The sequence below is a fragment of the Lutjanus erythropterus genome, chromosome 4 (assembly GCF_056507025.1).
Source record: "Lutjanus erythropterus isolate fLutEry1 chromosome 4, fLutEry1.hap2, whole genome shotgun sequence".
Classification (NCBI taxonomy): domain Eukaryota; kingdom Metazoa; phylum Chordata; class Actinopteri; order Lutjaniformes; family Lutjanidae; genus Lutjanus; species Lutjanus erythropterus.
Window position 1 is genome coordinate 28822968 of NC_139320.1, and position 25854 is coordinate 28848821.

General features: G+C 41.8%; 2 protein-coding genes across 2 annotated transcripts in view; both read left to right on the forward strand.

The window, feature by feature from the left end:
* Positions 1–11913, forward strand: part of sptbn4b (spectrin, beta, non-erythrocytic 4b) — a 105199-nt gene extending 93286 nt beyond the window's left edge. Inside the window, exons 35-43 of the mRNA XM_084717527.1 lie at positions 79–217; positions 903–987; positions 1177–1373; positions 1598–2631; positions 2890–2950; positions 3991–4253; positions 8496–8666; positions 8917–8959; positions 9098–11913. Of these exons, the coding sequence (XP_084573653.1) occupies positions 79–217; positions 903–987; positions 1177–1373; positions 1598–2631; positions 2890–2950; positions 3991–4253; positions 8496–8666; positions 8917–8959; positions 9098–9415 (2311 nt within the window). The 3' untranslated portion in view covers positions 9416–11913. The remainder of the gene's footprint in view (positions 1–78; positions 218–902; positions 988–1176; positions 1374–1597; positions 2632–2889; positions 2951–3990; positions 4254–8495; positions 8667–8916; positions 8960–9097) is intronic.
* A 7403-nt stretch (positions 11914–19316) lies between these two features.
* On the forward strand, positions 19317–25551 carry LOC146328495 (uncharacterized). The gene is made up of 4 exons (XM_084717528.1): positions 19317–19908; positions 20905–21266; positions 23044–23113; positions 23266–25551. The coding sequence occupies exons 1-4, from the start codon at positions 19491–19493 to the stop codon at positions 24858–24860; spliced, it is 2445 nt and encodes an 814-aa protein (XP_084573654.1). The 5' UTR covers positions 19317–19490; the 3' UTR covers positions 24861–25551.
* The last annotated feature ends 303 nt before the right edge of the window (positions 25552–25854 follow it).

Sequence of the window (25854 nt, forward strand, 5' to 3'; positions counted from 1 at the left end):
ATGTTCCATTTTGGTGTTGTGTGGTTTAGTATGGTGAAGTGTGGTAACCAGTAGTGTTAAAAACCGTGTTTCCTGCAGGGACGTGTCCTCAGTTGAGGTGCTGATGAATTATCACCAGAGTCTGAAGAGTGAAGTGGAGGCTCGCAGCCGGAGCACCCTGGAGTGCATCGAGATGGGCAAAACCCTGCTGGCTGCTAGAAACCCAGCAGCTGAGGAGGTGAGTCAAGTTAAACTTTAATAGTCTACAAGAGAAACTGGATCAATGCAGCAGCAATAGTATTAAATTAAATTAAATATCATTATTTTTACACTACAACTTGTTCAGTGACTGTTCTTGTGAGTTCTTGCATTTCCTGATGAAAACTAATCAGGGATAAAACGAGCTCTTTTGAATTCATGGATCTCACTAAAAACTATTTTAAATTCACAGAAAAGTCTTTAAATCGGAAATTCAATGATCAACAGGTGAAGAAATACTAAACATTTTGCATATTGATATAATTCCATGCATTATACATGTACAGTATATGTTAAAATTTGAGCGTTGCTGTCGGTCAAACAGTTGTGGAAAGAAACTTTCAGCACACTAACAGCATCAGAGACACCGACAGAAAGGCAGGCAGACAGACAGGAAATTGCACAGCTACAGCAACCAAGTCACACATTAATCACAAAAAACATAAAGCACAGTAACTAGAACTACAATATTAACTACAAGTTGTAACTAAAATCTTAATTAGAAACTAGACTAAGACTAAAAACTGCATCCAAACTAAATACATAAAAGAATGACGCCTGTTATTCTCTACACTGTCAGTGCTTGATTGCTGTTATTTTAACACAAATTTCGACTCTGTTCCCCGTGATGCTGTGATTCTGATGTTTCTGATTTTGATGCTCAGATCAAGGAGAAGCTGGACAAGGTGGTTGCTAAGCAACATGAGCTGTCTGAGAAGTGGGACAAGCACTGGGAATTCCTACAGCAATGTGAGTACACACAGGTACCCACACACAGGCCTGAAATTTGTTGTCAAAGTAGACAGAGACAGAACAGACACACAGAGACATACACATATAAATATAAGTACTCATATAATGTTCAAGGGGAGAATGTAAAATAAAAGAAGTGATAGAAGTTTCTTATTATTTTTGGAATATTTTGGTTTTTCCTCTCAGTGTTGGAGGTTCACCAGTTTGCTCAGGAGGCGATAGTGGCGGAGGCGTGGCTGACCGCTCAGGAGCCATTCATCAACAGCAAGGAGCTGGGCGGGAGTGTGGACGAGGTGGAGCAGCTGATTCGTCGACACGAAGCCTTCCGTAAAGCTGCCGCCACCTGGGAAGAGCGATTCAGCTCATTGCGGCGACTCACCACGGTAACATCATCATCAACATCATCTTTATTGTATAAATACAACCTGGCTGATGAAAAGGATGAGTTGTAAGATCAGAAATATCATAATCATTGGCTAAAGACTGAGGATATCCAATAAGGAAAACATGTTTCCATAAAATGTTCTTTATTATTCACTCAGGTCAAAGCCTGAAGCGACATATTAGTCTAAAAGTTTTATTTTATTGTTTTGTTTTCTCTCTGCAGGTTGAAAAGTTGAAAGCAGAGCAGAGTAAACTACCGCCGACCCCTCTGCTGGGTCGTAAAGTCTTCCTGGATCCCCAAGATGCCTCACCCAGTCCATCCATGCTCCCCCGCCTCCCAATCTCCCCCGTCACAAGGCAGACCATCTATGAGCAGAACGAAGCCAGCTCTCCCCCATCGCCCTCACCCGCCACGCCCACACCCTCTCCATCATCTGTGGCTCGTCGGCTGGGCTCGACAGTCGCTAACTACACCCCTGTGATGAACGGCTCCAGCTACCGCCACACCCTGGAGGCGCGGCACGGCAGCGTAGTGGGTGTGGCTGCAGGACTAAGCGGGCCCTCACCTTCCTCGATCGCCTCAGTTGCCACAGCGGCCATGTTAGTCTCAGCCAACCAGGTGCGAGAGAGCGCCAGCGCAGCAAAAGAGCAAGCAACAAAGGCAATGAGTCACCTCCAGCCAGTACAGGCGGCGAGGGCACTAGAGGTGAAATCGTCCCCATATCTACGGCAACCTAAAATCAAACACTTAGATGATGCGGTGACGCCGCTGCTCGTGGCGAGCCGGCTGGAGAAAGCGAGGGAGAGGGGGAGGGAGAGGGAGATGATGATGGGGGAGATCGGGACGGAGAGAGCGGAGGTGGCTGTGATGGCCGAGGTGGTGCTCCAGGAGCCGGGCCGAGAGCGCCTGCACAGCGAGCCCACTAGAGGGCCGCGGGGGTCCAGGACCGACCCTTTGGGTCAAGCTGAGCCGCAGGTCCAGACGCACACCTACCACCGGGACCACAGGATAGAGAGGCAGCTGTCCAGCGAGCAGCTGATCCAGGCGCGCAGGGACGAGCTGCCGCAGGAGGTGTGGAGGGAACAGGCTGAGAGGCGGGAGAGACGGACGCTGGAGAGGCAAACGTCCAGCGAGCAGGAGGGCCACGGGGGCCACGAGGGCCGGCGGAGAGAGAGGGACCGACACCGGCTGGAGAGACAAGAGTCCAGTGAGCATGACACCGGGAAGGAGCACTCAGACAGACGCTCAGGAGGAGGGTGAGGCTTCTTTTAGGTTGTCTTGTCTGATTAATGTATAAGGAAGCACTTACAGTGATTATCTAATTTAATATGTGGACAGGAGCTGTTAAACTGCATAAACATGGATGCTTAGTTAAACAGATGGTTTTTAGTACTTTGGAGTTTAGAATTTATTTATGATGAACACTTAATGTTGAGCAGGAAGAAAACATGATTGTCCAAAACTCTTAATGTGAACTCTAATGTTATTCTCTAATTTGCTTTTTTCTTTGGCAGAGAAAAGAGATCCACCCTGGCAGAAATTGTAGAGCAGCTGCAAGAAAGAGAAGCTGCACAGGTCTGGAGATTTATTTGTTGTTCATTTCCTCCAAATACTCATGCATATATATATTTGTGTGTATGTGAGTGTATGATGAAATGAAAAACGAAAAACAAAACAAACTTCCTGTCCACCCAGTTCCTTCCTTCCTGTCCATGCCAGTTCTTTGTCTCTAAATTACAACATGACATCTTTGTGATGATTTCTCTAGTTTTCATTTTTTCTCAGGAAATAAACAACAACCAACATCTCCTTGCAACTTAAAGGGATAGTTCAGATTTTTGAAGTGTGGTTGTATGAGGTACTTATCAATAGTCAGTGTATTACCTATGGTAGATGGTAGTCAACACTTCCAGTTTGGAGAAGCAGAGTACCAACATAGAAGTTAAGCAATATACTGCTGTAGACAGAGTCAGCAGTAAAACATATTTTAGACAATTAAAAAAGGGCCCATCTAAAAAAAGTAATATTAGTTTAAGTGTACACTATATTTAGAATACTTTCACTGCTTTATTTTGCCATCAGACAGCCTTTTCAGTCAGGAAACTGCCATTATATAAGCCAAATATCTCTCCTGCACAACCAGACGAAACCATTGAAATCAGTAATTTTACCTTGCAGAACACAGGTATTGCTGGTCTACAGCTGCCTCAATCTTTTAGATTGTCCTTGTTCCTGTGTGGCTTTGGTGAATCTGAACTATCCTTTTAAAACACCAAAGCCACACAATAACAAAAACTAACCGCTTGAGGCATCGGCAGCATGCTAGCAACTCTCGTGGTCTGGGAGGTAAAATTACTGATTTGACCAATGGAGTTTGGTTGAGCAAGAGAGAACGATACTTGGTCTATGCTGTATAATTGTGTTTTCCCCTCTGTAAAGGCTGTCTGGCGGCAAGGTTAAGTGTTGAAAATATTCTAAATGTAATGTAGTGTTGAGTTTTTTGGGTGTATAATTGAAATGTAAAACACACAATACAAAGAGCCAGATCCAGAGATTATTACTTTTAAACCCTGAGCCAAATTCTAACTGACTCCATCGCCTCTCTCCACCCTCAGGCCCGTGGAGAGGTGCCCCGCCTGCCGAACGGGTTACCAGAGAAGTCTTCCCGTCCCGACCGGCCTCGAGCTCGGGACAGACCGAAACCACGGCGCCGACCACGACCCAAAGAGCCAGGAGACACGGCGACGACGCGGCGGTCCAGGTCCGCTCCGGCCCAGAGCAGCCCAGCAGTGCCCCAGCCGCCAACACACACCGCACACCACGAGGGCTTCCTTTTCCGCAAGCTGGACATCGAGACGCTGAAAAAGAGCACCAATAGGTGGGTGTTCAGGGTCATAATGATGAGTGTAACATCTGGACAAGCAGATGATAGAAGTCGGAGAGAAGGAGGGATGGACATTGATGTCATGAGTATCAGACTGTCAGAGCGTGTGTGGTCAAATAGCACTGGTATAGTTCCGCTTAGAGTTTAACTGGATACTCCAGGAAGGTTAACCCTCTCGGAGTAGAACATGGTTGAGGTTTACCACAAAAGAGCATTTCATGTGTTGTCAACTCAGTTATTTTTCACATAAATGGGCTGAAGTTGCATTCGGGTAAAACTAATTGCTAAAAACTAGTTTCTCATGACATCACTGCCCTCATCTATTTACTGATTCAACAATTATGATAGCTGCATGACTGTAGCATGCTAAGCTAACAAGCTCACACACAGCGCTGACACTGCGTCCGACATGTTGAACAGATGCATGACTGTCACCAGTGCAGATGACACAAGATGCCTCATTGGTTGCCCCAGAGTGAGGGTCAGCGTGACAGAAGCAACTCTTAGCTCAGCTTTGGATTTCCTCAGCAGACAGACTGTAGAAGAAGAATGCATACATTATGTTTTACAGAGATTCAAGGGATGCAGTGACATTTTCATTTTTACTTCTTTACTAGATAACACAAAGGAAAAAGTACAAAGTTTTGCAAAGCGAAAAGAAGAGGTATTGGGTCGGTCTCTATCTGCTCCTAACATATTTAAAAACTGATAAATTTGTGGCACATTTTACTGTACAGAAATATACGTCTGACTGGCATCATGTCATTAGTGGCCAAGGCCGCACCCACTTTGGAAAATGCTGAAAGTTGTTGTGTAACAGTTTGTAAAATAAATAAATACAAATCTCTGGTTCCTCATCCTTCTCGGAAAGGAAATGGATCCCAACAGGAGAGCAGTAAGAACATATGAGCCTTCAGAAAACAGTAATTTTGGTGGCAGTGTACAGTAAATTTCTTTTTTTCATTTCATTTAAATTATGCCCAACAGCACAATACCTAGCCTTGCAATACCTGGCAGGTCAATATAAGTAATATCTGGCCACTATGTTGGGTCATTTAGCCACTTTAATCAGGGAGGACTGAAGGAGCATGACAGCAGACAGATCAACCTGAATTTATTAAGGTATTGCAAACACTCAGGCAAGGTAGCAAAATAATTACTGGACATGTCTATAGAACAAAAAAACAAAAAATGAATGCATACAAACATGTCAAAATAGTAATCCAAACACACCTCAAATTAACGTGGCCATGATGTTTTTGCGAAGTACCTGTATGTGCTGGTCTGATGTATTCAAGTCAAATTTTTAAGACCGGTTTACAGTGGAAAAGTTTCTCAGTGAAGAAGCAATATATCACTATTTGTTGTGTTGCTTGTCGCTGGGCTTCCAAAACATTGTTAGAGCAGTTTGAAAACAGAAATCACAGTGCTAATTTGTATTGAACAATTATCCATTCATTCCATCGCAGTTCATTATTATTATCATAATCATCAGAGTATCTCAGTGACAGTGGCACAGGGAGACACTACGTTATTCTCATGTCAGGTTGGAGCGTCTGAATATTTGATTTATGTCATCTCTGATCGTCAGACTCAGAATTTGAAGACAACGGTTACAAGAAATCTTACTGCATGTGGGAACTTCATGCATGATGCTTACGATGCCTCCTGATCTAACACAAGCCCACAGAGTAAAGCACAACACAAATGGTTGGCTGGCTAGCAGGCTGACCGGCTGGCTGGCTGATGAATGACCTGGAAATGGAGGTTGATGGAGCTTTTTAATGGCAAACTCTGCCTTGTCTCCAGTTGCTTAGCCTGAACACACACACACACACACACACACACATGCACACACTACCCAGCCTCCACAGATGACTGCCCTGCTTCCTCCAGAGAAACACCAACGGCAAAAGTCTCTCTCTGCACTGCCCCCTAGTGGCTGGGCTGACCACGCACAGCTAAAAGCTCATCCCCCTCCAGCTATGGATGAGCCCCACTCACGGATGAATGTCTCGTATGTACATGCGCTGTTATGTACATGGCAAGGTAAAGCATAATCCTGAATGGCTTTAATCTGGACAAGTGTGGATCTCCAAACAGCTCCTCGTTTGGTATATTGTATCCTCTCTTTTTAATTCTTCTTCAGCTTTGATTGGAGGAGAAGATCTGTGGGGCGGTTCCTCAGAACTTTTCCCCCAATCAAGACTGAAGAAGAGACGATACAGTTAATCAGTGAGGAAGGATTGAGATTCAACCTGTCTCTGTAACGTAGCTACCTGACGAGGCACTGAGTACGTTTATGTGCACATTAATATTCTGGTATTATTTAAGATAACCAAGTGCTCCTTATAATAGGATACGGTGCATGTGAATGGTGCATACTCTTTATGTTACCTTTGGCAACGAAAAACCAGCTGCATACCATGATATAAAGATCTGTCAGTCAACAGTTTCACATTAAAGGGATAGTTTGGATTTTTTGAAGTTTGATTTTATGAGGTAATTATCCATAGTCAGTGGATTAGCTACAGTAGATGGCGGGTGACACGCCCCCAGTTGGAGATGCAGGGCGAGTACCAGTGTAGGAAGCTAAGCAATGTACTGCTGTGGACAGGGTCAGCAGAATGACTTATTTTAGCCACGTAAAAAAATGCATATCAACCTAAGTGTATGCAACTATATAAGCTGTTATATCGCTCTCTCCAAAGCCACTGGACTCTTCCTGCAGTAGTTTTACCTTGCAGAACACAGGAGTCGCTGGACTACCGCTGCCTCGATCGGCCAGTTTGTTTGTTTTATTGTGTGGCTTTGGTGAATCGGAGCTAACCCTTTAAAACCCCAAAGTCACACGGTAACACAAACAAACTCACCTGGGAGAGTGTGTGCCCCATGCAAAAAGGCTTTCTTGTACCTGCATCCAAAAAAAGGCAATAAAAGCCCAAAAAATCATCTAAACAACAAAAAAGTATGAGATATTTGATCCAGCCTGTCTTTGGTCACAGAAGCTCTATTAAGGTCAGTGAAATGGTTTCATAGGGCTGTACCATGAAACTAGTGTTGCCAAAGTCAAAAACAACTCTTGTTTCTGTCTTTATTAAAATTATGTGTCTTTATGTATATGATTAGAACATTTCTGACATTGATGTGTGAGTCTAAGTGTCAAAAACAACACTGGCCAAAAGCAGGATCTTGTTATTACTGATTTTTCCTTTACACCCTCTTCCTGTGGCCAAGACCTAATATCCCCTCAAGATCAGTTCTGTCTATCTTTTATCTTCTTTAAAAATTTAACCCTGCACTGCAGAACTTTTGTCTCCCCCTTCTGGCAGTGAGAATAATTACACACACATTGTCAACGTGCTTATGACATTCAGTATGTCTCTGCCTGTAAGATGCATCACTACCGGGGCACCGGTGCAGAAATAAAGCCACAGCACCAAATTTATAATAGGCTTAATAGTTAATGAATCATAATTATAGACATTTATTTATATGTGAAAGTCCCGACCTGCAGCTTTAATCATAACAGATGGTAGCGCTAATATTAGCAATGTAGACCCCTTATCACATGCACCGTTGGTCTTCTCCAGTCTAAATTGAGTTGTTTGTTCACAGAGGTATTTAAAAACAGGATATTAAGCTGCACACAGACAGCTTGCTCTGAATAATACCTTCACATGGGTGTAAGCTATTAATAGGAATGCTGTGTGCATGTAAACACACTCACAGAGGGAACAGAAGCATGACTGTGACTTTAACCTGTGTTGTTGCCAAAATGCCATTTAACCAAACTCTCCTTTCTTTTCTCCTCTCTCTCCCTCGATGCTACTGGCTGCTCCTCTCGTCTCCTCCAAGGTAAGTCATATATGAGCCCCACACACAGAGACACCCACACTGTACGTAGCCTCACTCCCCATCCCTCCATCCCCCACCTCCTCCGTCCGTCCGTCCGTCTGTCTGTGCGTCCGTCCGTCTGTGTTCGTTCAGCAGTGTGTTTCCTCCTCCTTTCTTGGCGCCGGTCCATCCCGCCTACCTACCTGTCTGCTCTGGTCAGGTGAGTGAGGTGTTAGCTTAGCGAGAGCGACTCTGCAGCTCTTCCTGACTCCTCCCGTCTCCCCCCAACCACCGCCTTCCCCATACTCCTCCCCCTCCTCCACTCCCCCCTCCTCCTCCACTCTCCCTCCCCTCCCCCACTCTCCCTTCCCTCACACCTCCCACCTTCCCACACCACAGCAGGTCATGGGTCAACCTGTACTGCGTGCTGAACAAAGGGGAGATGGGTTTCTACAAGGACGCCAAGAACACCACCACGCCCTACAACAATGAGCCGCTGCTCAACCTGTCCCACTGCCACTGCGACGTCACCAACGGCTACAAGAAGAAGAAGAACGTCTTCACGCTCAAGTGAGGACCTTTTTTTTTTTTTTTGTACTGTTGACCAACAGCTGTTAGTCTTAACTGAGCTGATCTTTGACTACACAAGTAGCTATCACTTGATGATGAACTTGATGGGACTGACATACTAAATTGCTGGGGTATCCCATTAGACTTGTAAAGACTTGTATTTGATCCAACACATTTCCTCTAAAGTTATCCACTTTCTAAAGTTTGCACTTCCTTGTTTGTAAGTTCAGTTCCTCTCCTCTTATTGCAGGACGAAGGACGGCAGCGAGTTTTTGTTTCATGCAAAAGATGAGGTGAGACATTCCTTTGTTTCTAATTTCATCTCAGACAGCTGTGTCTTTATTTTATCGATCACATAAGTTATGTGAATGCAGAAACATAAATGGTAAATGACCAATCAGCTGACATCTGTGACCCCTCTCCTCTTGCAGGATGACCTCAAAGCGTGGGTGACCAACATCACCACCAGTATTACGGAGCACGAGGAGATTGCCAAATGGGGTCAGCCCCAACCAACTACCTCATCCACCGACGAGGGCACGCGCCGCGATGGCAGCAAGGCGGACAACAGGTCAGAGCGAGGCGGCGAGCGCTCGGACCGGGCCGATCGGATCGAACGGGCAGATAAAGAAAAGGAGAAAGAGAGAGAGAAGGAGAAAGAGCGGGATAGAGGCGAGCGGTCGGAGAGGTCAGATCGAGGCGGGAAGTCGGACGCGAAGCGCTCTGAAAAGTCCGGTAAGAAAAAGTGACCCGGGTGACAAATTGGTCGGGATTGAAGCAAATGAACTCCGGATCGGAGGCGGGGCCATAGACTGGTAGTGAACGCCCCCCTCCTTCTCTCCGCCTCCAACACTGTCAACAAAGCGGTTGTGTTTGGATGGAAAGTGACACACAGGACAGAAGGATTGACCCAGGCTCACTCATAGGACGGACAGGACGGATTTGGAGCAGGAGACGTCTTTCTCTTTCTCTCTCTCTTCTTCTGTCTCTGTGAGAACACGCAGAGTCACTGACGCTCCTCCGACGCCCCCTGGTGGCTGTTTCAGAGAACTGCAGAGAGAGTTTCGTGCTGCTGACCCCGGGCAGCGTTAACGCGAGAGAGAGACGGGACACGTATCACGTGAACTCAAAAGGCTGTTTCTGGTTGCTGGTAGTGCGATAAAACGTAGCTCATTCTGTTCCATGTTTGTTTTTTCTATGAGATGAGCTGTATCTGTATGTATTTCTCGTCTGTCTGTCCTATCTACTGTATCTATCTGTCTGTCTCTAAGTCCAAGACATCCTACACTATGTCTTATTACTCCTCGGAAAAATCGAAAGAGAATGAAATTATGCCAAAATGTTTTACAGACATTAGAGAAACCTTTTTGTTAACCGTGTTCTCCACTTTGTCCGATCTGTCTCGAGGTCTGGCCATGAAAAAATGTGGAACTTAAGCTGGTTTTACTTTGATATCAAAAAGCACTGAAACCATGTTCATCCGAACTCACCGTGGATGAATCAACACTGATTAACAGCTACAGTAGTGTGCTGATTCTAGGAAGGTGGACGCGTGATGATTTAAGACAAGAGAAGAGTAGATGGCCGACCAGGGTGATAAAATTCAAAACAATCAGGTTTACAAAAAACACGGAAAGCAGAAATTTTTAATAACGTCTCAGAAATTAATAGAAATTCATCCGAAGCCTTTAATTCTTGACCACACCCCTGAAGTTTTCTTACATTTAATTTTAAAATCTGTCCACAAAGAGCGAACGGAGCCGTTTCGGTTTATTTACGCAGGATTTATTTAAGATTAAAGATTTTCTTGTGAACATTTCTGCAACACAGATGGGTCACAAGGTGATAAACCTGTGACATAAATCAGCCACTTGGGCTCCCAAAGTCTAATTTATAAAAACAAAACATGTACAGTTCTTGGATTAATGATCAGAAACATTTTTCTGATGTTAGACTTTGGTTCCCAGGGGCCTCATTCATTAAAATGTTGTTTACTTCACTTTGAATTAATGTTTAAATAACAGGTAAAACAGCAAAAAAGAAAAAAAAGATAGCATTCATATTTTGGATAACTGTAGAGGCTAAGATTTATGTTTTGATATCTCAAAGGAAATTTGGTGAAATTAATTTTAACCTTCTGATTTTAGCATTAGGATCATTTTTCCATAAATTACATGTTTGGCTTTGGTCATAAGCACAAAATCTGCGCCCAGCATGTTTTTAATGAATGAGGCCCTCGGGCTGAAAACAGGCCTCATCTACTCTTTTATTCTCTTACAACATCAAACTACTCGTTGGATATTCTCTTTGATTTATTCACACAAATCTGTTGCATCCTTTTTTTATACAGAGTTCAAAATATCTTGTTTTTGTGTATGTGTGTGTGTATGTGTGTGTGCCTGTGTGTGTGTGTGTGTGTGTGTGTGTGTTTGTGTGTGTGCTGCTGCTCTCCGCTCCCAGGGTCTCCATAGCTCTCAGGTTATTTATGTTAGTGTGTGCTTTACCGTGTGCTTCACGTGTTAATATGTTTGTCCCCTCAGACGCCACCTCAGTCTTCCAGACACGTCCGATCCACAATACAGACCTACACACACACACACACACACACACACACAGATAGAGAAGAATATAAGTCAGCAGGTTTAAAATGTCAGAGGTTATCAACACGTTCCAGAGAGTAAAAGGTTATCAGGCCGTCCAGATCAACATCCCATCAGAGTAGAATTAAACCAGAATGAATGAATGAATAAGTGAATGAACTGACACACCGTTGAGAGGCAGGATATCAGACTGACCAAATATTTAGGAAAAAAGGGGGGTTAAACTGTCTGTAAGTTGTGAGATTGCATGTTTTGCTTGGAGAGAAATCACTCGTCACAAGAAGCTCGTCTTTGCAGCCCGCTGACTCAGCATCCACACATCAGTTTGTGTTAAATCTCCTGTAAACTCACCACAAAGCCATAAACGACAGGGAAGCTGGAAGGAAAGAATCCTCAAGGCTAATAAACTTGTAAATGCAGCTGGGGAATTTTGGGAAGCACCGACCGCAGAGGCTGATGTGCAAACCAAAGTTATCTCTCCGGCGCTGGTAGGAGCATCCTGGTCAGGTTTGGGTCAGATAGGATTTAAAATCCTTTTAGGAATGCTGTTTTTAATATCACTGTTACTGTATGAAAACTTTGTTCATTTCAGTTCTGGTGTTTTTGATTCTGTCAATTAAAGTCCAGCTGAAATTGCTGCTACAGAATACACGTCTGCTCTGTGTTCTCCTTTGAGATACAATCTGAAACCAAAAGGTAAAAACTTCTGTTTTATATTTTTTGGTTTTGTGATGGCGCTCCCTGTTTTTGCATTATTTAATTGGATCACCGGTAGTTTTCTGTCTAGAGACAGTCACACTGACTGACAGCAGTCTTATTTGAACAATAACTCAGCAACATTTAGGACTGCATGGGACATGGTCCTGGAAAGTCCCACAGAAAAGCTCAGGGAAGCGGCTCTTTGCTGCTCTTTTGCAAAACCATCCAGTTAGTCTTCATCCTTGAAGTCTTTTCTGTCGTAAAACTGAAAAATACAACACTGATAAAAGCATTAATCTCATTTTAAAGTGGCCTGTGCCCTTTTTTGTGTGATGTCTTTCTTGCTTCATTGTGGCAATGAGCTCATTACTGAGGCCAGAGGACTGAAAACACCCCCTGCCATTTGATGGTTGGTGGGAACCGCAGGTGCAGTGGGTGCTTTTTCCCAAACAGCCACAAGGGGCAACAGTGAGCCCAATCCCCACTTGAAAACAAACTCTAAACTAGAAGGACACACTGCTGGAAGAAGTTAGTCTTCTAGTGGTAACTTCAGTGGAAAAAAACATAGTTTGGGTCTGCCAGAAAGCCACAAAGGCTAACTTCTCCCATGTGCTGAAGAGCAGTCAGAGAGCTCACACGTCCACCAACGCCAGTAGTCCAGTCTTTTATTATATGCAACTGTGCAACTGCAACAGCTACTACTATAAGTCTGCATATATTTAAATAGATTTATTTTGGTTATACTGACTTGGATATTTTAGGCATTATTTTTTTCTTACTGCTGCATTTATCTCTTCAGTGACTGTTTGAGGTTTTTATTAAATTTTTAGTCGTGGCACACTGTTCACTTTTAGTTTGACGGGTTTGTGCAGCAAATTCAGCTCATTTTTCCACAGACACTGTTGTTATAATTGACCCATCTCACAATGTTAATGGAAAAGAAAAAAAATTAGTGTATCCGCTCTAAAGTTTGAGTTTTTCCTTTACACAGTAGGTTTTCCGTAATCCTGCTGACAGACAAACAAACAAACAAACAACCTGAGCTGCAAGGTTAACCTCCTTAGATAACAAGCAGCAGAAAAGTCAGATTTATGCTTTATCAGAAGTGTTTCCTTTTTTTGTGGTTTTGCAACAGAAAAGACATCGAGGATGATAAGTAACTGGTTGGTTTGAAGAGTTATCTGCCTCACCTTTAAAAAGCAGTCCTCAGTCTCCTCCCTGAGCTTTTCTGTGGGGCCTTATGTGACTCCTCTGCAGTGGATGAGACAGTCCTGACTCTGTCCTGTCCTGTCCTGACTCTTTGACACCACTGCTAACAAAACTGCCCTCGCTTCATAAACTACGGGGCACGTTTGTTTACTTTATCCCTCATTCTTCTGCTGCCACGACCGGAGCGACGTCTGCCAGCCGCTTTCAGTCAAACACAGACACGTCCCTCTAACTGCTGAAATAAAAAGGAGCATTTCCACAAAGACCCTTTTTTATTTCAGTTAATAATAAATCACCTACTGACAATAAATAACTGACTTTTCCAAGTACAAAAAGGGATGACTCATGATTTCAGCTGGACTTTAAACATAAAAGTTTACATCTTCTATCGGTGATTCCAATTCAGAATTTGTTTTATATTTTCAGAAGTCTATATCTGTCAGGTCGATCACTTTCTCTGTTTCTAAAAGTGTAATATTGAAGTTTTGACAGTATTATTACATCGGGCTGTTCCTGTTTTACTTTATTCACTTGAGGATTTTAAATTCTGTCCTGACCTGTTTTGGTTCTGGTTTGTGTTCATCATAAAACATGTCTGGAGAACTGTAACTTTCTTTAACCTTGTTTTATTTCAACACACTTTATGCATCTGAGTTAGGTGTGAATGCCAGATCAATGCAATCATTTACATGCATGTTGGACACAACAAACAGAGTTAAAAGAGGTGAATTTTGACGTGTGAAGTGACACAGTACAGTCCTCTGCTGTCGGATTATGAATCTAACAGCGTAATAAACTGACACACGTTGTTACTGTAGATGCACACAGGACAAAACACGCAGGGTACGGCTAACTCGCTAACAGATAACATTAAAAAAATGTTGTTTGAACTATTTTACACTGTTGGCAGCAGAAAACATCCAGATATGTGAGAGTCAGCATGTTTAACATCATGACAGACTGAAACAAATGTTCAGATTTGGTTTTAAAACAAACAAAAAAAAAATCATTAATGGTTTGGTTGAGCTCGTAGGTACCCTGCCTGTCTGTGTGTGTCTGTGCTGTTCTGTTCACATCAACCTCAGTCTGTCGGCAGAGATGAAATGACGAATAAAATACCTTTTGGTTTATCATTAATGTATTTATAGTCAGTGTTTTCTTTTCTCGTTCAGATTTAACACAGTGGAAATGTGTCAGTTTGTATGTAGATGTGTTTCATCTACACTGCATAGATCATAAGGAGGTAAAAATCTACATTAAAGGGATAATTCAGATTTTTTTGAAGTGGCGTTGTTTGAGGTGCTTATCCATAGTCAGTGTGTTACCTACAGTAAATGGCGGCCGACACGCCTCCAGTTTGGAGAAGCAGCAGGAGTACCAGTGGAGGAGGCGAAGCAATGTACTGAAATATATTTTAGTTTCTTTAAAAAATCAGTATCAGTTTAAATGTTTGCTATATTTAGAGTATTTTCACAGCTTTACCCTGCCATCAGAAAGCTTTTTCTGATGGTAAACTGCCGTTGTATCGCTCTCTCCAAACCAACAAGACTCCTTTTGCAAAAATATTAATTTTATCTTGCAGAACACAGAAGTTGCTTCACTGCTACTGCCCGAAACTGTGTGTTTGTTTGTGTTATTGTGTGACTTCTGAGTTTTCAAAGGTTGGTTCGGATTCACTGAAGTCGTACAGTAATACAAACTAACCGACCAATATGAGGGAACGGCAGACCAGCAACTCCAAGGTTCTGCAAGGTAAAACTATTGTTTGTTCAAGAGAATTCTTGTGACTTTGGAGAAAGTGATATTTGGCTCATATAATTTCAGTCTCCCAATTGAAACGGCTGTCTGAGAGTAAGGTAAATATAGCGTACAGTAACATATACGATATTGATTTTTCTAGCTGGCTAAAATATTTTCACTGTTGACCCCGTCCACAGCAGCACAAGGCCTGTCGACCACAATCTGCTGTAGGTAACACACCAAGTTTAGGTAAGTACCTCATACAACCACACTTCAAAAAAAACCCTGAATTATCCCTTTAAAACGAGGAATAAGAGAACTATCATCTGCAGTTCATCGTTCAGTTTTTTATATCTTGCATCTTGTACACCAAAGCCACACAGTAAAGTATGCAGTAATATGGAGTATAATGTTTGAAGGATTGTTGAGGGGTTTGTTCAGGAATTAATATTGTTAATGTTGATGGTGATGATGATGATGATGATGATAATGATGATGATGATGATGATGATGTCCACGGTAGCAATGAACTGAGACTTTATGCAACTTTTTCTTTGCACTAGGGACGCCGGCCTGTTGCAGAGTTGAGGCCTGATGGTCAGTGGTGTCAGTGGGGATCCGGCAGAGGGACGTCCGATCCAGAAAAAGTTCAGATTTATCACGTCAGGTAGTCAGGATCCCATGTTTTATGATTTGATTTGAACTTTTCCACAAAGACAATGTGGGTTAACAAGACTGTAAATTCATGGTAGAGCTGAATCAATTAATAAATTAATGAGTGATCAATCAAGATGTCTTTATTTAATCAAAACTACAAATATTCTCTGGTTCCTATTTTCAACAATGTGATAAAAAAAAAAAGTCGTTATAATGTGAAACTTAATAAGTTTCTCAAATTATGGTATCTTTTTTTCATCACATTGGTGGAAATGGGCCTCCATTAGTTCAGGCTTCTTAAATGTGAAGCTTTGAAGATTTTTTTTCCCTCATTTTATGACAATAAGCAAAATGCGATGAAGAAAGTTGGTCAGACAAAACATAACAACAGAGGATGTCATCTTGAGCTCCATGAAAGTGTGATGGGGATTTTCATTGTTTTCTAATGTTTTATCAACCAAATGATCATTTGCAGGAAAAATCGATGATAAAAACAGCTGTTAGCTGTCGTCAGATTTTATGCATCATGTCGAATTTGTGCACTATAAAAGAACAGACTGAAAAATTTACTGTCATCTTCTACATAAAGTCCATGTTGATGTGTTTTTGTCTCCATAAGTTGTGAAAAAGCTCCAGTCAGCTCTCATCTTAATCATCATTCAGCCAAGCTGCTGCTTGTGTCAGAAGTCTATTTTATTTTTTATTTTTTTGTAAATCCAGCATTTTTTTCTATGTTTCTGAGGACAATCAGGGCCTGTCAGTTTAAACACATTAATAAGATTGTGTGCAGTTCAGTCAGGAGCACTGAAGGTTCATTGTGAGCTCAAACTCAGACTCTCAACTTTAGGTTTTTGGAGACACTGAATGAGAGTCCACACGGACCATTTAATTATCATTAAATGCACCAGTTGTCTTACAGAAATGATCCCATGTTCTCCAGTGACAGTTTGAGAAACTAATATCACAGTTTAATGATAACATTGACTGGCTGGTGTCTAAATGCTCTAGAGTCTGCATTAGTGCTTCAGTCACAAACACAAATCTTGACTGATTGCAGAAGATTACAGAAACATAAACTGTTAATGTTCTTCTTTAATACAAAGAAAGCACAAACCTTTTTTTTTATAGTCAGTTACATTCAAATCTCTGAACAGTTTCTGCTTATCTTGTCTCATTTGCAGCCGTCTTCACCGTTATATCCGTCCACAGCTGCAGTTAGTGAGGCTCCGTGTCTGTTTGGCATTTCTTATTATTTCATTTAAGTGTGCAGCCTCTCAGGCATCTTAAGTGTAACTTAAAACATCAGGATAAGTTAGACACCTTGATTTGATTATTTTATGTTGCCATCATCTTTTTGTCTTTACATAATTTAACTACAGACACCGAATAAATACAACCTGACAGTCTTAGCAAATCATTTGTAGCATTTGTTTTACTTTTTTTAGCTCAAGATTTCTAAAGAAAGAACGGCCGTGCCTGCAAATATTATGTTAATGCCATCAGATTGAGACTATAAGTTAATTAATTCATTATTGTTATCAACAGGTTAATTTATCTCAAGAAAACAAAAGGCTGATTTCTTGAACTGACGAGATCATTTATCATGAGAAAAAATAAGAGTCAAAGGAGTGGACCAAAACATACACACACTTCCTTAAGGGGTGAGTTTGTAAGTTTTAAAGAAAACTATATGAACTTCGTTGTCATTTGAAATTGATTTCAATAGATTTTGATTCAGTATTTAAATTATGACATCCCTCCTGTCCAGTAGGCTTCAAAAGAAGCGTCGATGGTGTACGGGAACTGGAAAAGAAACTTCCCACACTGGTGGATGTTTGAATGATATGATATGATAAGTATGTATATAAATAAGTAAGAATGAAGTATAGTGTGATATTTTCATTTTAAAACAGTTGCTAGTTGCCATCTCTACATGCTGCCACGGCCCTCCTGATCTCTGATAAACTTATAATTAATAAGATGAAACAACCTTTTGCTTTCTCGTGATAACGGGTTGATCATCTCGTTATAAGAAAATGAAATAATTAAAATAGTGTCTCCAGAATACTTTTGTTGCAACTTACATTTAATTAATTTTGATTTACTATTATATTTCATTTATTTTTAGATTTTATTTTGTCCATTTTCACCTGAACTCACCTTTCTGCAGGAAACACAGATTCAAACCAACAGAATTATTTCCAAATGTTATTCCAGCTTAAGTTCTGTATTTGCTGCCACAGTTTCTCTCCTCCCAGGACCCCAGAGCACCACTGTCTATCTGCCCTCAGCCTGTCTGTCTCTCTGTATGCCTGCCTAAAGCAACCTAATGTACAAATGTATTTGCTCTGAAGTATTTTCTGTGGAAACAAACAAAAAAAGAAAATAGGTTTATCCATGGTGACACTGGGAAAAATGCCCCTTGTCTTTGTTATGTTCAACTTTTTTGAGTCCGTGTTGACGTGAGAGCGTCGATTTGTACCATAAGTCGGGTTGAAAATGAATCCACACCTCCTCCACTCAAACACATCAGGACAAAGAGGTTGCATGAATGATTAAAGTCTCTATACTGGTACTGCTGTGCATGTCTTGAAGTCTCATCCCTCCACTATGCAATCACTGTAACATACCAACACAAACTACCAACACTGAAAAGGGTGAATGAATGAACGAATAATGTATAAAATGACCAGAACCAACTGCGAATCACTGGCTCTGTACAGTCGTTTCTTTGACTTGATAAATACAAGTTGTGATATTAAAAGATAAAGTTTGTGTGTGTCTTTTTGTGAAGCACCAGGGCCCTGCTATTAACTGCTATTATTTAAAATTTAATTATTTATATTGCCTAATATTGCATGTACACTACATTTCAGTGGGAAATATGGTGCTCTTTACTCCAAACTTACATGATTTTATGATATGATATAGTCCTATAATATCTAATATACGCATTAGTTTACAAACTATCTCAGTTTGGTTCAACGTTAACAAACTACAACATTAAAATGCACATACACTGTATTTGTTAGTGATACAAATAGTTTAGAATAACACTGTCAAAGCAGCCATTCTTCATAATGAGTAATTTTATTGATGATACATAAAGTGCTTTAAACTTTTACTTAAGTAACATTTTTAATTAAGGACTTTTAGTTGTAATGTACTGATGGAGTACTTCTAGGCCATGGTATTTCTACTTTTACTTGAGTAAAGGATCTGAGCACTTCCTCCACCACTTGTGTTTCTGTGGTATTGATTGCCTACTGATTTTGGTGGTGTTTTTTTTCCTTTCCTTTTCTTTACTTTATTTATATGTTCCAAAAAACAAGGCACTTTCCAACCATCATCACAATAATATCAACTTCTTGGGTGAGCTTGGACCACAACAAATATCAAAAATAAAATTTAAAGGGAAATAAAACTGCTTAATTACAATGACAAAAAAAATAATAAAATAAAAATAAATACACAATAATGAAAAAAAACATAAAAGTAGTAGGGTTTATCTTAAAATAATTTATACATGCCAAATAAAGTGAATAATTTTCTAATTCTAATTCTAATTATTCTTTTTACATTCTTCATGCGATGTAGATAGAGTTTAGTTTTGAAGCATCTGCATTTGTGCATAACAATTTACCAAATAACAATAAAATACTAATGACAAAATCCGATTTTCAATAGCAGAGTATCTTTAGCTCTTATTTTGAAATGTAGCCATGATACCGGAAGCGGATATGGAACACGGACTCTTTTCAGAGACGCACCGGCCGCCATGTAGGACAGTGGACGTTACGTTTATACGGAAGATAGATTGTTATTGTGGTTTCAGTTCGTCTGACTTTTATTTAAGTTAATGTTTAAAGTTAAAAATGGCGGACGGCGCGGGCTGAAGGTTTAACTTGACTGAAGAAAAATGGAGGCGAGGTTCGGCAGCGAAGTGGCGTCAATAGTGGAGGTCGCCATCCAGGCGACCGTGTCTGTTTTCAGGGATGTCTGGGCGAAAGAGGCGCCAAACTCGGAGTGGGAGGAGGTTAAGTTCGGCGAAGTCCAGGAGATAGAGAAGAGTCTGGTGGTTCAGATCCACAAAGTGTTCACGGAGTTCTCCTCCGAGCTGTTTGAGGAGAACGAGGCTCTGCGGGCCAAAGTGGAGCAGCTGGAGGATGTTCTGCAGAGGAAAGCCGGGCAGCTGGAGCAGGAGCTGGAGGCCAGAGTGGGTCAGCTGGGCAGAGAGATGGAGCAGCTGGAGAAGGAGCTGAAGAGCATCAGCGAGGGCAGCAACAAGACACAGGGAGGCCCGACCCACAGCCTGCTGCAGGACGGCTCAGTGATCGGTGAGGGACAGTCATCAGTGACTCTGATTACCACATGAAACGCAACACTCAGTTAGCCTACGTTCACACTGCGGACAAAGTGGACCAAATCAGGTTTGCTTGCGCAGATCTAGTTTGTTCTCATGCCAGTGTGGACAGCACATTTCACATGGACTCAATTCTGATTTGGGACACTGCTCGAGTGCAGAAAGGCTGGCAGATGTGGTTAAAAGTAGCCCTGTGTGACCTCCTTTGCCTTGAATCATTTGCTCATGAGTTTTGTGGCTTCCACTGCACTTCTACTTACAAATGAGACGGTAAACGTTCACTTCAGTGGCCAGTTCACTCTGTAATCTGGCATTGGGCTCATTTAAAAGATAAAGCCAAACAAAGAAATCAGATCTGAACATCAAGTCCACATTGAGCACTAAGGATTTCGGTGTGAACAGATTTCACAATGAGTCCAAGTACATTTGACCCCAAAGTCCAGTTTGTTTGAACAGCGAGTGTGAACAGCCCTTTAGTACAGACCGCAGGCGAGTGGGAAGAGGCGTATGAAACAATAATACTTAACCTGAAAACAACATTAGGGTGATTTTAAAACATCAACTGTCAGGCTGGGAGGAAATGTTAAGATTAGAGGCTCAATGAAGTCGTGGAGTTTGTCTTGAGGGAGTTTTCAGGAAAGTCCATTTAGGCTGCATTGAACAATAAATTCTGTTATTTAAGACATTAAAAAAAACTCCATTATTTCCATCAGATTTCTCATTTTGTCCAATTTACAAATGCAAAGCCATTATATTTAATATGCACCAATAATCAACAGAGAAATGCAACAAATCGACATATTTTAGAAGCTTTTTTTCTGTCTGTGCCAGTCAATTCTGCTGGGATAAATCCTTCATTTCATGAGCCGCTGCCTCTTGTGATAAATTACTCGGCTCTGATGGTGAATATTAATTAATAATATGAGGCTGATATGACATTATGTCTCTTTGTGTCTTGGAAACATCACAGGAGCGCCGGTGTTGTCTGTCTCCACCAGTCAAGCTGCCACAGAACCCGCTGTCCCCCAGGAACCCACCTCAACCCTTCCTCCACTTTCAGCAGGAAGCACAGAGACCGTTCAGACCTCCACTGCCGCATCCGTGACTGTCCCTCAACCCGCAATAGCCCCGATGGTGTTTGTTGGCTCCGCTCCCACGGTGCTGTTGGTGGGTGCCGGCCAAGTCGTCACCCGGCCCCCGACACCACTGACAGCCGTCTCTGAAACGACACAGCTCATCCTCAATCCAGCAGCCTCACCGGGGTCTACGCCCCAAGACGTCCCCAGTCCAGACTCCAGCATCGTCAGTGGCGTTGACCCGGCACAGGAAAAGGTTGAATGTCTCTGTGCTGTTTTAACTCTGTAGATTCAACTTTGTTTAGAAGCAACATTGTCTTAAAAATCATAACTCTTCGTAATTTTTCTGTGCTGTTTTAGTTCTAAAAAAGCATTTCAGATGATTCTGGTTTGGACCTCTCAAAGTGTCTATACACTAATCAGCTGCAGTAACAGATTCAGCAGCACCTCAGTGGTCTTTATTTCCCACCCTGGTGGAGATGGACGGTCTACCTTAAGGACAAAATAGGCTGTATGATTAAAACGTCTTTAAATCCACTGGAAACCCAAATCCACAACAGCCTTTTCACTATTTAATTTAGGGTCTCATGCGCATAATAGCAAGCATCTAAAAAGTATTAGTAGAAATGAATGTAAATCAATATTATTGTCCTTCAGTTCTTTGGACATTTTCCTGTTTTGGGGTTTGAAAGTGGTGTGATTATGCTCGGATGTTTATTACAAAATTACATAATTGATTCCAAGAACCAGTCATAATAAAATCCATGTCAGTTGTCCGACTCAAACAGGTGCAACAAGACCTCGCTGCTCCTGCTTAATCCGCCTCTGTCAGTCTCAGCCAAATCAGAAACAGGGAACTTAAGCCGTTCTACTACAAGACAAGCTACAAGCTGCTACAAGTCAAGTCAACTTTATTTAAATGGCACATTTCATATGACAAGTGTAAACTCAGTGTGCTTCAGGATACATCGTACATGACAAACATAAAATATCATAAGATAATAAAGTATTACATATTTAAAAACAGGAAGGACATGATAAAAACATACAAGATTAGAAGGTATTATTATTATCATTATTCTTAAAAAAAAAAGGGAGATAATAACAATAATAATACTGATTCCTAAAACAAATAAAAATACACTTAAAACTAAAAGCTTGCGAAAAAGAAAGTAGAACCATAATGACTGAAAGCACCATGAGCTGATTTAGAATTGATTTTAGGTGCAATGAGGAGACCTTTATTTGATGATCTAAGGAGCTTAAACCATTAAAACATTTAAAAAGAATAAGAAGTATTTTAAAATCAATTCTTTGTTTTATTGGGAGCCAGCGAAGAGAAGATAAAATAGGAGTTACGAGGTCGGACCATTTAGTCTTACTGGCTTAGACGAAGCAGTAGTTTTACTCTGGATGCCACAGGAGTTGCTCTGCTGTGATCTGCAGCAAGAAGTGATAGTTTGGACCCAAACTAACGTGTTAAAATGGAAAAGTCAGTCAATAACAGAAAATAACAAATTCAGGCAGCAGCACTTCAGCAACTACTGTGATCTGCAAGATGAAATCACAGTTTCTATGAAAGGAGCCCGGCGGCTTTTAATAGAGTGTAGATGGCAGCTTCATTTCCCCGCTGGAAAAGGCTTTCTGACAGAAAAGTAAAGCGAGGAAAATGTTCTAAATGTAGCTTACACTTGAACTGATATAGATTATTTTCTAGGTGGGCTAAAATATTTTTTGCTGCTCTGCTTAGCTTCCGTGTCGGGACTCCTGAGGGAGACGCCAAATAAAACGCAATCTTTCACGCTGTTTTCTTCATAGATATGAACGTTATTTTCACTCGATCACTAGATTTTTGTGGATGCTTAACAAGACACTCAACTGTGATGTCATATATGTGTTTTCACTACTTAAGCCAAAAAAAATTTTTAATGCTTAGTCATGTTTCTGTATCTTCGCTGAGGTGCTGATTGCATGACATTTCGTGCAACCAACTTTTTGATATTAAAATCAAATTATTTCCTTTTGCATCACAGAAATCAGAAGAGGAAGCACCAGCAAGGAGAACAAGGAGGATCAAGAGAGCGACTTCTAAAGCTATAGACGGTATGATTAAATTTCAGACTGTTGCTTCTCACAGGACATGACTATAACTTTTAAAGTTTGAGGAGGAACTTGAATGAGAACAGGATAAATCTCTCTCGACAGGTATTGAAATAAAAATGATAATGGACATAATCTCTTTTCTCTGTTTCCAGCTTCCACTGAGAACAGCACCGAAGAGAAAAAAAGCAAGTCAGGTGGAGTGCAGGGAAGAAGGCTTAAAAAGAACGAGTCACAGACAGTGAAGCGGTTTTCCTGTGAGCACTGTAACGCCAGTTTTCACTGGAAAGGTGAATTAAAGAAACACATGAAGGACCATAAGAATCCTTACCCTTGTGAGCAGTGTGGCAGAACTTTCTTTGAGAAGAAATCTCTGGAAAATCACCTCCTGCGTCATGAAGCTAGTAAAGCCCCGCTGCCTTTCCCCTGTCCTCAGTGTGCAAGATCGTACCGAAAAGAGCAGTCGCTTCAGAATCACCTCAAACGCCACCAGCGGTCAAAACCACCAAAGCCGTTCGCCTGCGACCAGTGCGGGAAAACATTCAGAATTCAGCAGTCTCTGGAAAACCACCTCATGCGCCACGAGAAGTGGAAGCAAATGTTGAAATGCCAGTTTTGTGACAAGACGTTCAAGACGTCGGTCCATCTGAAATGTCACATGGCCGTGCACTCAGATGAAAGACCGTTCAGTTGTGCAACATGTGGGAAGGAGTTCAAGAGTAAAGACACCCTTCGCTTCCACCAGATGGTTCACACCAACGCCAAAAAATACAAATGCACATTGTGCGACGAGACTTTCAAATATGCCCACTCTCTGACGGTGCACAAGAGGAAACACACGGGCGTCACTCCGTTCATATGCACCGTGTGCAACAGGTCGTACAGGACCGGCACTGCTCTGAAGAGACACAGCCTCGTCCACACCGGGGAGAAACCGTTCACCTGTCACATCTGTGGAGCGAGGTTCAGCCTGAACAACAACCTCAAGAGGCACATTCGCATTCACACGGGAGAGAAGCCGTTTACCTGCCAGGAGTGTGGCAAGAGCTTCTCGGACAACACCAAGCTGAAGTCCCACATGCTCCTCCACGGTGCCAGAAAGCCTTTCATGTGCGATCTGTGCGGGAAAACATTCCTTTTCAACTGCAGGCTGCAGATACATCAGAGGTACGTGCACGCTGACAGGAACGAGGAAATGGACAGTGCTCAACGATTTTCACAGACTAGAAGGCAAAAAAAGTCGTTGGTTAAACCGTACAGTTGCAAAATATGTCTGAAAGGTTTCAGCGCCGCATCTTCTCTCAAACTTCATGAAAAAGGCCACAATGAGAACAAGGAGTTCAACTGCGGGATATGTGGGAAGTCTTTCCATAACAAATACTCTTTCGGATATCATCAGAGAAGTCACTCCGGGGAGAAGCCCTTTGTTTGTGATGTGTGCGGAAAGAGGTTTTTCCACGCCGGTAGTCTGAAGCAGCACGAGCGGATTCACACGGGTGAAAAACCGTACAAGTGCGACCAGTGCGGCAGGGCCTTCAGAACGGACGGGAACTTCTACAGACACATGCGGATCCACACGGGGGAGAAGCCATTTGAATGTACGCACTGTCCGAGGAAGTTCCACCAGTCGAACCAGCTCAAGTCTCACATGCAGGTCCACACCGGGCAGAAGCTCTACTCCTGCCAGCAGTGTGGGCGGGGCTTCTCTGATTCAAGGCAGCTCAAGAAGCACAGCTGTGACGGCTCATAGCCGACATGATGCAAAACACTCAGCTGATCAATAAATAGGAGAACTTGAGTTACTGTAATGATGTCATAAATGAAACAGCAGTGTACTTTATTAAGGGAAAGATTACTTGTCTGTGGGTCAGTGCCTTTAGCTACGTTTCCTCCCAAAGTACCCAGAACTTTAGTCCCATGTGCATTTCCACTGTGGTCTACGTACCTGAAAAAATTAGGCAAATTAGTCTGCTGATGTACGAAAAAGCGACTCCATCTTTGTTCTGTCACTCCATTTTAATGTGTCGAAGCATAATGAACACAAAACAAACTGGCTTGCAGATTTTTACAAATTGTGGCTGACTCAAAACGCTGCGAGTTAGCCACCAGTCAGACTTGTTCAAGCCCCACCCCGAAAGTTCTTGTACTTTCGGACATTACATCCCCCCGTGCAAGGACTTTTTTCAGTGGGTGGGGGGTAAAATAATGCCCCCCAAACTTATTTTAGTCCCTGGTCCATGTGGTGGAGTTCCTTCAAGGTCCCTGGGGAAAGTTCTTGCGAAGGAAACTTGGCTTTTGTGCTTAAAATATTGACAGTTGGTACAATTCACTCAATTAACCTTGGTTAATTCAGACAGAAAATTCATTTCTCGCAGTTCTGAAAATAGGGTCAGTTGTTGTGATCATTAAGTAAAAATGAATAAAAGGGATGTTTTTTGTTTTCATATTATAAACTTAAAGCTTTTGTTCTGTCTGTTGGTCAGCTGAGGAGTTCTAACACTTCAGTTCTCTGGTGACTCACTTATTACTTTAATATGATATAGTTAAGGGATTAATGAAAAGTTGTTAATAGTAAAGTAGTCTGAGCTTTACTCTCACTCAGAGTATTCACAGTACAGGTTAGCAGCAGTTAGTGGCATTTATAGTCTTTTATTTCAATAACTGCAGCTATTAAAAGCATTAAAAATAGATACTTCTGTTTATTGTTATAAAACAGTAAACAGACCATTTAAAAATCCGTGAAG

Excerpts from the sequence above, each read along its gene's own strand:
- LOC146328495 (XM_084717528.1), top strand. The coding sequence starts at position 19,491 with ATGGAGGCGAGGTTCGGCAGCGAAGTGGCGTCAATAGTGGAGGTCGCC. Across the intron at positions 19,909-20,904 it reads GCAGGACGGCTCAGTGATCG|GAGCGCCGGTGTTGTCTGTC; the intron begins GTGAGGGACAGT and ends GAAACATCACAG. Across the intron at positions 23,114-23,265 it reads GACTTCTAAAGCTATAGACG|CTTCCACTGAGAACAGCACC; the intron begins GTATGATTAAAT and ends CTCTGTTTCCAG.